General features: G+C 56.2%; 1 protein-coding gene and 1 long non-coding RNA gene across 2 annotated transcripts; one reads left to right on the top strand and one right to left on the bottom strand.

Moving 5' to 3' along the window:
• Positions 1 to 397: 397 nt before the first annotated feature.
• Positions 398 to 1873, top strand: LOC117095307. Its single transcript, XR_004441911.1, has 2 exons — positions 398 to 1538; positions 1622 to 1873. It is a non-coding gene; the product is annotated as an uncharacterized LOC117095307 (long non-coding RNA).
• A 3619-nt stretch (positions 1874 to 5492) lies between these two features.
• FEV (FEV transcription factor, ETS family member) lies at positions 5493 to 10072 on the bottom strand. The gene is made up of 4 exons (XM_033232093.1): positions 9433 to 10072; positions 8638 to 8712; positions 6035 to 6674; positions 5493 to 6001 (listed from the first exon to the last, which is right to left on the bottom strand). The coding sequence occupies exons 1-3, from the start codon at positions 9482 to 9484 to the stop codon at positions 6082 to 6084; spliced, it is 720 nt and encodes a 239-aa protein (XP_033087984.1). The 5' UTR covers positions 9485 to 10072; the 3' UTR covers positions 5493 to 6001; positions 6035 to 6081.
• Positions 10073 to 10431: the final 359 nt, after the last annotated feature.

Genomic DNA, 10431 nt, shown 5'->3' with positions numbered 1-10431 from the left:
CAGTTGTCAGATCACGGGCTGGCCCAGCCACTTCACTTCTCCAAGCCTTGGTTCCCTCATTTGAAAATAGAGGTTACCATCCCCATCTGGCAAGGTTGTAGCCAGGTCAAAAGAAACACCACCTGTAAAGCATTAGCATAGGGCAGAGCCTGACAGAGTCATGTTCAGTGAGTGGTAAAGCATACTTTTATCATCAGCAGATCCACTTGACATGGATTATAAATAGCTCAAGAAACAAGTTCATTTTGGTGCATTTCAAAGACACATTAGAGGAAAGGTGAAGGCCAGAAGAGCAGAAGGCTCTGAGAAAAGTGCATCACAGTGGCCCATTACGATGCCTGTCTATGGTCACGTGAGCTGGCGTATGAGAGAGTGCCCTGTGAGCCTCAGTGCCTTCAGTGGCATCATTGCACTGTGACTGTGCAGGTCCCAAACAGTATGGACATGAATGTCCTCAAGCTCCATGTTAGCAGGGCTTCTAATTCCATCTGCAAGGGATAGAGCGTGGAGCTTAGTGGCACAGAGTGCATGTTACTGGAGGAGATATGGGTCTGTGTCATCCTGCATGGGAATGATTCTAAAAACAAAGTGATCAGTGACTGCTCAGGACTGTGGAAAGGTCACTGGGAGCAGTGGGAAAGGGTCTGGCAGAGAAGTAAGAAGATACAGGTCTTAGAACAAGCCCTGGGACTTCAACCAAGTCATTTAACATCTGGGGCCTTGGTTTATTTATCCTCCCAGCAGATAAAGCAATACCTGCCCTGTCTTCCTAACCTTGAAGAGGTCAATAAAATGATGGGTGTGAAAGCATTTTGTAAACTGTAGTGCAAGCATATGGCAGAGGAGTGAACCATACTCTCACTAGCAACTTGAACGAGGTGATAGAGAAAAGGTTCAGAACTTCAGAAAATGCAAGAGGGGCTTGACCCTGGATTGGGAGAGGAAAGCAATGGTGGGATCAATACCTTGGAGGGCCAAGGACCAAGGGGTTAAGGGTCCATGAGGACAGGCCTGGATCATCAGGAAGCTGAGTGTGGTAAGAATATGACTTCTTCAGGGATTGGGTGGAGTACAGTCCTGCCAAGACCACAGTAACTCGGAGCTTGGAGACATCACAGAGGCAGGGGCTCCCAGAGCTGAGATAATCTGGAGAAGAGGATTCCCATCTACTGTATTCTGAGGCTGGGTTCGACCTTGTAGGTCATCTTTGATAGACATTTCCCAGCTCTTTCTTTTTCTTTTTCTTTTTCTTTTTCTTTTTTTTTTTTTTTTGAACAGAGAGAACCTAGGTGACCCTTAAAGTTCCACAGAGCAGAGTTTGCAAATCTCTGGTTCAGCCTTATTATTTTAATGAGATGAGAATGGAACCCCAGAAAAGAGAAGTGATTATCTGAAGGTCACACAGCAGGTTCGTTACCAAACTGCAAATGGAACTCAGAATTTCTGATTCCCAGTTCTATATCTTAGCCTCCCAAACTGGCTATGTGGACAGGAAAGAACAGAGGCATGGGGTGAGCTTTAAGGATGCAATTTCATAGGTAAGAAGATCCCTTAATCTAACAATATCTCAGCCAACTGCCCAACAATGACTAAAATCCCCCCTTTATTGACTCCTTCACAGGATTCCAAGAGTCTCAAGGTTAGAGAAATCACCTAGTTCACCTCCCCTCTCTGCTTCTCACAGAAGGGTCTGCTAAACACTCTGGTGACAGTGAACTCACCCAACATGTTTCATGGCAGAGGCTCTTCATTAGATCAAGGAGACATCTGTTTTACTGGAGCTTCCAACCATGTGTCCCAGTACTGCCCTTAGTCACATGCATCCAGTCCTTTCTCTCAGGACAGAGCTTTGAATAAATGATGACAGCTCCCATCCCTTTCTCCCAGTTGACTTTCCAGTTATATCTCACATTGTTGTTGGCTTTCCACCGTTTTTCCTCTTCACTTTCTGGGTCTACTACACTGTGTGTCCTCCACTTGGTCTTCTCCTGAAAACAACACTGTGCAATGTTCCTGGTGGTAGACTTACGAAACCAAGTGGACCACTTCCTTCATCTTAGGTGTCGTAGCTCCATCAGTTCATCCTCAGATTACAGTGATTTTTCTGCACTTCACCCTACAGGTTCCCATTTAACGTTGCATTGGCTAGGACATTACTCATTTACACACAGGCTCTGCTGAGCCCCACCTTTGCCAAGACTCTAACTTCTGTTGTTTCATTTAAAGATGTAAGAGCAGGGCCTCACAGTCCTTCCTAAGGAATTTTACTTTGTGGCTGGACACAGTGGCTCACACCTGTAATTCCAGCACTTTGGGAGGCCAAGGCAGGTGGATGACTTGAGGTCAGGAGTTCGAGACCAGCCTGGCCAACATGACGAAACCCCTTGTCTACTAAAAATACAAAAATTAGCTGGGTGTGGTTGCAAGCGCCTATAATCCCAGTTTCTCGGGAGGCTGAGGCAGGAGAATCGCTTGAGCCCAGGAGGCAGAGGTTGCAGTGAGCCGAGATCACTGCACTCAAACCTGGGCAACAGAGTGAGTCTCCATCTCAAAAAAACAAAAACAGCAACAACAACAACAACAAACACAGAAATTTTACTTTGTTACATTCAGCCCACAATTTTTAGCAGCCCAGATCTTTCTGGATCCTGGCTGTATCTCCTCAGCGTGTTTCTTCTTCCTCCCAGCTTCCTGACCCCTGCAAATAGGACTATAAAGAGACTCTCTGATGTTGCACCCCTCCCCCACTGCCACCATGCACGTCACAGAAGACCCCACCAGGTCAGACTGGCTCACCTGCTTGATGAATGCACCAGCCCACTCTCCCACCCCGTGAGGCATGTCAGGCATAATGACCTGGAACATACTTATTTTCTATTCAGCTACAAAAGCAGGGTATTATCAAATTTTAAAAGGCATTGGCCAGGCACTGTGGCGCATGCCTGTAATCCCAGGCACTTTGGGAGGCCGAATTGGGTGGATTGCTTGAGCCCAGGAGTTCAAGACCAGCCTGGGCAACATGGCAAAACCCTGTCTCTATAAAACACACAAAAATTAGCTGGGCATGGTGGCACATACCTGTAGTCTCAGTTTCTCAGGAAGTTGAAGTGGAAGGATCACTTAAGCCTGGGAGGTGGGGGTTGCAGTGAGCTGAAATCCCACCACTGCACTCCAGGCTGGCAGCCTGGGTAACAGAGAGAGACCGTGCCTCAATAAATAAATAAATAAATAAATAAATGGCACTGAGAAAAGAAAGGAAGGGTTTTGACCAAAAAATTATCAATAGTAACAGTGGCGTCTGTGTAACAGGACTATAGTTTTGGCTTTCTTTTTTTTTTTTTTTTAATGAAGTCTTGCTCTGTTGCCCAAACAGGAGTGCAGTGGTGCCATCTCAGCTCACTGCAACTTCTGCCTCCCGGGTTCAAGCGATTCTCCTGCCTCAACCTCCGGAGTGGCTGGGACTACAGGCGTGTGCCACCATGCTCGGCTAATTTTTTGTATTTTTAGTAGAGACAGGTTTTCACCGTGTTAGCCAGGATGGTCTCGATCTCCTGACCTTGTGATCCGCCTGCCTTGGCCTCCCAAAGTACTGGGATTACAGGCATGAGCCACCGCGCCCGGCCCCTTCACGCTTCTTTACATGCTTCATCCAACCAATAGTTCATGGAGGAGACCTCAGGTGTGTGTTTCCAAATGTTCTATGCTGAGTGTGTGTTCTTTGGAAAACTAGAAAAAAATTAAGCGAAAAATAAAATGAAATGAATAAAGACTCTTTCCCTGGCTAAATCCTTTGGGAAGGGGCGTCAGGCCCACTCCACACCTCCATCTGCCCAGCCCCCCGCCTGCATTGCCCCTTCCTGTGCCCAAGAAGAGGTGTGCGCGTGGAAAAGAACAGCTGGGGCAGCGGGTGAAAGGTGAGCCAGGGGTTTGCCTTGAGGAGCAGTTGCCTTGAGGTTGGGATTGTCCCTTCAGGCACCTTCCGCAGTGCTGTTTTCCTCTAAGCGAAGGCGTTTAAGGCAGCTTTCCTGCCAACAGGTTTTGGAAAAGGTAGGAGTTAAGGGGCAATGGCCTTGGTGGGCGGGCGCAGTATTCAGAAGGGCCTCTAGGGGTGAGGAAAGGGGCCCAGTCAGGAGAATAATCCACTCGACCCACTTTCCGGGCTTCCAGAGGTCAGACCTGGGATGCAGAGTTCCCTTTTCACTCTCCTCTCTGAAAGCCAAAGGAGATCTGGAGACTACTGGGTCCTGCAGTCCTCAGTGTGGCCAGGCACATGGGTTTGCACCGCGCGGCACAGAAAATCCCCCCCGGCTTAGGTACAAAGCCCTTGGCGTACCCTCCTCCAACCAGCAGAGGGCGCGCACCGCCCGCAAGAAGGAGGTGCAGCCACGAGCCTTGGCGTGGAGGCTGCGAGCCGCGAGCGCAGGAGCCGGGTGGGAGACAGACCCCTTCTTCTGCAAATGAGGAGGCCGAGCCAGAAGAAAGACGGCGACAGATGTTGGGGGGAGGGGGCGGTTTGTGAGGGATAGGGCGAGAAAGTCTAAGTGAGAGTAGGATGAGGAGGGGAGGGTGGTTGGGGAAGGGGATGAAATAAAGTGGCTGAGGGAAGGCTGAGGTGGGGTGAAGCTCAGCCAGAAGGGATGAAGGTTGGGATGAGGTGAGGGGCGGGTGAAAGGATGGGTGAGGGGGGAAGATATGATGTGGGTGCCTGTTAGGATGGGATGGGGTGAGGGGCGGGTGGAAGGGTGGGTGAGATGGGGAGGTGGGGTGGGGTGGGAGTGCCTATTGGGATGGGGTGGGGTGAGGGGTGGTGGAAGGGTGAGTGAAATGGGGAGGTGGGGTGGGGATGCTTGTTGGGATGGGGTGGAGTGAGGGGCGGGTGGAAGGATGGGTGAGATGTGGAGGTGGGGTGCGGGTGCCTATTGGGATAAGGTGGGGTGAGGGGCGGGGTAAGGATGGGTGAGAGGGGGAAGATGTGATGTGGGTGCCTGTTAGGATGGGGTGGGGTGAGGGGCGGGTAGAAGGATGGGTGAGATGGGTGGTGGCGTGGAGTTGGGGTGCCTTTTGGGATGGGATGGAGTGAGGGGCGGGTGGACGGGTGGGTGAGATGGGGAGGGTTGGGTGGGGTGGGGGTGGGGTGCCTATTGGGATGGGGCGGGTGAGGGGTGGGTGAAAGGGTGAGTGAGATGGGGAGGGGAGGGTGCAGGTGTCTGCTAGGACGGAAGTATGGATAGGGTGGGGTGAAGGGCAAGTGGAAGACCGAGTGAGGTGAGCTAGGGTCGTCTGGCAGGGTGGATGTGAGGCAAGGCGGCTCCTTGGGCTGAGCCCATTCTCCAGGACCCTCGCTCCCTGCAGGCGACGCCCAAGCCCGCGCCACCCTCCTTCTTGGGACCTCCTCCTTGGCAGTTCTCTGCTGTGGCCCGAGATGAACCTCTCCCTGCTTTCCCCTAACCACGGGTTCTGGTGCAGCAAAGAACAGAGAGAGGAGGCAGCATAGAGCTCAGGAGCTTTAATGGGGCTAAAAGGGTCAGAAACACACTGGGCCCTCCTGCGAGTGTTAGTACGGGAGGAAGGGGGCCATGTGTCATGGGGCAGGGTGGCTTTCACCAAACCTGCTCAGGTCCCAGGAAGGAGGACTGTGAGAGGCCTCCATGTGCTGGGGTGGGAGCAGTTCCTTGGGGAAGAGCAAAAGTGGGAAAAGATGTGATATTGAACGGGGCTTCTAGAAGCCAGGCGGAAATGCACTGTAGTGGTGGGGAGACGGCAGAGGTCCACAAATCCCCTCCGGGACCTGGAGACCCAGAAGAAAAAAAGTCAAAGAGGGCGCACATCGCCCTCCTCAGGGGACTGCGGGGTGGAACGGGGACAAATCTAGTATCAGACAAGGATTGAGGGAGCTCCGGTCTGTCCCCCGGGGCTAAGTGCGGCAGGTGGAGTAAATTCTTGGTTAGAGGACGATTGGGAGGCTCCCGGTCCCCTCCCCGGGATGTAGATGGGATCGGATGTAGATGGGATCGGATGTAGATGGGATGTAGATGAGACTCTGGGCGTGCGGGCGAGGCCGCAGGCACCCGACCGCCCCGTCTAGTGGTAATGGCCCCCCAAGTGCGAGGCTGCGGCCACCGCCCCGAAGGGCCCGGGCGGGGGCTGCAAGCTGGGACTGGGGTAGAGCGCGGCGGTGGCGGCGGCAGCCGTGGCGGCGGGGCCCGGGCCTGGCCAGTAGGAGAAGCCGGCTGGCGCGACGCTGGCCGAGGCGGCCATGAGGTTGAGTTTGGAGAGGCCAGGGAAGGGCAGCGGGGCGAGGCCAGCGGGCAGCTTGTAGAGCGCGCCGTCTTGGGCGGCGGCGGCGGCAGCAGCAGCGGCGGCGGCGGCGGCATGGGCGTGCGCGGGCGGTGGCTGGCAGGCCTGCGCCAGGCCCTGGAAGTCGAAGCGGTAGGCGTAGCGCTTGCCGTGCACCTTACTCATGATGTTCTTGTCGTAGTAGTAGCGAAGGGCGCGGCTCAGCTTGTCGTAGTTCATGTTGGGCTTGCTCTTGCGCTCGCCCCACCGCCGCGCCACCTCGTCCGGGTCCGTGAGCTTGAACTCGCCGTGACCGCCCTCCCACGCAATGCAGCCGGCGTTCGCGCGGTCAGCCAGCAGCTCCAGCAGAAACTGCCACAGCTGGATCTGTCCGCTGCCTGTGGGGAGGGGGGCGGTCAGCCACAGGTGGGAGTGGGGAGGCGGGAACTGGGAAAGAGTGCAGGCGGGAAACCGACCCACCCTGGCAGGAACCGGCACTGGGGGAGGAAAAGTGCAAGTCAAATTGTGCAGCTGAGTTCGGCAGGAGCAGCCGGCCTTGGAGGAGCTGATCAGCAGAGTGATCTCTAGCCTTTACCACGCTTTTGCACAATGGAAATGCGGCTTCCATTGAAGAGCACGTAGCTTGCCGGATGCACGGTTTTGTGAAACTTGGAGGGGGGGTAAGGGGAAGCTTCGCCTCCCCCACGTGAGCATAGCCGCCCCCTAACGCATTTGGCTTTCCAAGGCGAGCAAGGACAGATACCCGCCGCCACTCGCCATCTCAGCCCGGCGCTCTTATTTAGGGAAAAGCCGCACAACCGTACAGGGCGGCATTGGGCAGAATGATTGAACTGCCGCATCCCAGCTGGACCACATCCAGAGATGGGAAGGGACAGGCGTGCAGCGGGACGACCCAACCACTGCTGGACAAGGCCCAGCCAGTCCCCGAAGACGTAGTTGGACAGGCTACACCTGAGGTGGAGTGGTGGCTGGCTTCCTTGGGACACTACATCCGACAGGAGTAGGAACAGTGCCCCCCTATACGTGACAGGAGGGGCAAGCTCTCAGGGGCTCCCCATCCTAGCCACCTTTGGAGGCGCAGGCCTCTGCGCTGACCCTGAGAGTTTGGTCTCTTGTTTTCGGAACAGGCGGGATTCCCTGCCTACGAAGTTGCCATCGTTCTCGGGGCCTGATGAGCAATTCTTAGGAGGAGAAGGGACCGAGCAGCTGTTGTGCTTGGCTATCAACCTCCTCCTGTCTTTGTGTGATATCCCTCTGAATTCGCGGTTGCTGGAGGCAGCAAGGAGGTTTTTCCAGGATATGCCAGTGGTGAGAGAGTGGGGTCCCAGAATTCCTGCTCCCCTGTCTTGTAGCCTCAAGCAGACAGGCAGAGAAAACTCCCGATACAATTGCCCCCACTCCTTTTTAGAATAAAACGATTTTTCCTAGAATTGGTATGCTTACTGTCTCAAATAGAGTCTGGTGAACCCTTCTTCCTTTTTCAGCCACTGGCTTAGAATCCAGATGCTACCCTCCCCCATGGTTTCAATCCCAATCCCTTCAAGCCAGCCCAGCAAAGAGCTTCCTGGTTCCTGGTCCCCAGCGTTAAGTTTTAGAGTCAGAAGCAAGGGAAGATTTGGGTACAAAGGTGCACCTGGCACCAAAGGCGGAGCAACCTCAGCGGTTTAGATGCCTGTTCCTGTTAGGCATAGTTTCCTTCTGGATAAAACAGTCGCCAACCTCGTTTTTGTGGTTTCTGTCTCTTGGTGAGATCTAGGGTAACGACTGAGATGGGGACTGTGGGGAGACCCTGCTTGAAGAGCCAGCCGTCAAAAGGGTAATTTATCGTCTATCCGTGGAGCGCTGGTGGTGAACCTGGGAATCAATTGCAATCGTCTGGCAGACTTGGCCGGCAGAGATCAGCCAGTGTAGGCCAGCGCGGGAGGGTAAGCAGGTGGCAGTGACCAGGGTCTAGTGATTGGGAAGCCCACTGTGTTTGGGGAATAATTCCCCTGGTTCCATTGCCAGCTGGTGCTGCGGCCTTGATCTCCTACTACCAGCAGGGAAAGGACGCTAAGTGTCCCAGCCCCTGCCCCAAAGCCTGGAAAACCATACTCAGCAGCAAAAGGGCCTGGGGCTGGGATCCTCTCCACCTGCCTTGGCCTGCAAGTCTTTTCCTGGTGCTCAGAAGATGCAGGAGCCAAAAACCAAGTGAATGTCTTCCCAAGGTCTCCCCACAACCAGGCCAGGACTCCCGGCTTCAGTGTGAACCCTGAGTCCACACTGCTCCCACCTTCTGTCCGCCTGTGCCCTGACCCCAACCAACCTCGCCTCCACCGCCCAGCGCGCCAGCCAGCTCACCTTTCTGAACCGCGGGGCTCAGCGGCCCCCAGCTCGGGTTCTTCCCTTCCTTGAAGAGACCGTCTCCGACGGGATCTGCAAGCAGCAGACGAAAAGAATCAGGCGAACCCCAGGCGGAAGTTGTGGGCTTGACAAAAGGGCCCCGGGCCAAGGCTCAAGAAGGGTGCTGTGGTCCCCAGACGAGAGGCTGGGGGCCCGGGCCACCCGGCTCCTCCTCCCGGAGCCTGGTCCAGGCGCGCCGCGCGGAGCCCCTCCGCAGAGCCCAAGTCAGGAAACGCGTCCAGGAAAAAGGAAATCCGCTTTCCGAAGGGGCCGGCTGGAGCCTTATAAAGCCGAGCGGGGAACTGCGCCAGCTGAGCTGAAGCGCGGGGAGAGAAGAGGAGGGCGCCTGGAGGGCCGGCCCGAAGCTAGTAGCAGGAAGGTGAGGAGCCCTGAGAGCGCAGGGGCGACGCCCGCGGACCACAGCCTTCTGGTACGGCTCGGCCACAGAGTCCTCCACCACGCCAGAGATCCCTGCTTCCCCTCTCAGGCTCTTTCGGGTCCCCGAGTCCCGGCTTTTGGCCCCCAGGCTCCCAATCTGCTCATTTCAACTCCTCTAGACCCTGCACTGAAACCCAGAGCTCTCTGTCTGCCTTTAGGTCTCCCCAGTGCCCTAAATTACAATCGGCCCTCCATGCAACCCGAATCTCTGGACACTTCTCCTTCCCCTGGACCCCAGTACTCTCTTCCTATGTCTGAGCCTAGACTTCCCGCCCCAGGTTCCGGTGCCACCAGCGCCCGGCTGGTCCCTGGTACCTGGCAGGTACATGTTGATCAGCAGGGGCTGGGAGGCGCCGCTCTGTCTCATCGCCGCCGGGGACTGGGCGGTGGGAGATGGGGGGGACAGGGAAGGGGGGCGAGGCAGGCTTTGCGCTCTGTGGCACCGATCCCCGCCCGAAGCGACCGCGGGTGACAAGGAGGAGAAGACGCGCCAGGTCCGGCAGGGCCTGGCGGGAGGGGGCAGCCCGGGCGTGGCGGGGGTTGCGCGGGGCGGGGGGGTCCTGGAGCAACGCTTCCAGCTAAGGGTCCGCTTGGAACCCTCTGGTCCCCGCGCTGTCAGGGGCCGCAATTTCCGTTTTAATTAAAGCGCTGCCGCTTCGGCCCCCAGGACCCCGCCCCCGCCCCTCTTATCGTCCCATCGCAATAAAGTCTCCAACGCGCCGCGCCACAGCCAAGCGCACCCGGCAGCCCCCCGCGCCCCGCAGCCGGGGAGAAGCGCGGGGGATGGGCCCGGGCCATGCGCCCTGATGGGGGCCGGGAGCGCGTGTCTTTTCCGCCTCCCTGATTCTCTGCAAACAGTGATGGGGCTGGTGTACCTGGCCCCACCTCGGACCCCAGCAGCCACAGCCCCCTCCCTAGTGCCCTTCTTCCAGTCTGCTCCCGCTCCACTCGCCGCTCACTCTCCTCCCCCACCCTCCCTCTATCCCCACCCGGGTTCCCGTCTCCAGGCTGCGTTATCTGCATCTTCACTTTTAAATTTCCGCTTCCCTCCCTCTCGCCTGTCGCTGCGCTCCCGGCCCTGCAGCCGTTGCTCCCTTTATCTCTGCCCGCACCCCCGCTCCCTCCTCCTCTTCTCCCACTCTCTGCTCTTCCCTAGAGACCTGAACCCCTTCCCTGTCTCCTTCTTGCTTTGGCCCATTTCCTGCCTTTCTAGGGCCCCCAAGCCTTAGGCCTGGTGCTGGGCCATCTCTCCTGGCAACTTATGGTGGGTGACCCCCTCCTCTGTCCTCTCCGCCCCCTTCTAGGTCTCTCTTT

Source organism: Trachypithecus francoisi, unplaced genomic scaffold, assembly GCF_009764315.1.
Source record: "Trachypithecus francoisi isolate TF-2019V2 unplaced genomic scaffold, Tfra_2.0 Lachesis_group13, whole genome shotgun sequence".
NCBI lineage: Eukaryota > Metazoa > Chordata > Mammalia > Primates > Cercopithecidae > Trachypithecus > Trachypithecus francoisi.
Note: the sequence above shows the minus strand (reverse complement) of the source record. Positions and strands in the feature narration are given on the sequence as shown.

Coding starts and splice junctions, on each gene's coding strand:
- FEV (XM_033232093.1), bottom strand. CDS start 9,484: ATGAGACAGAGCGGCGCCTCCCAGCCCCTGCTGATCAACATGTACCTG. Junction 8,713..9,432: donor GATCAACATGTACCTGCCAG/GTACCAGGGACC, acceptor TGCTGCTTGCAG/ATCCCGTCGGAGACGGTCTC. Junction 6,675..8,637: donor GAGCCCCGCGGTTCAGAAAG/GTGAGCTGGCTG, acceptor CCCTCCCCACAG/GCAGCGGACAGATCCAGCTG.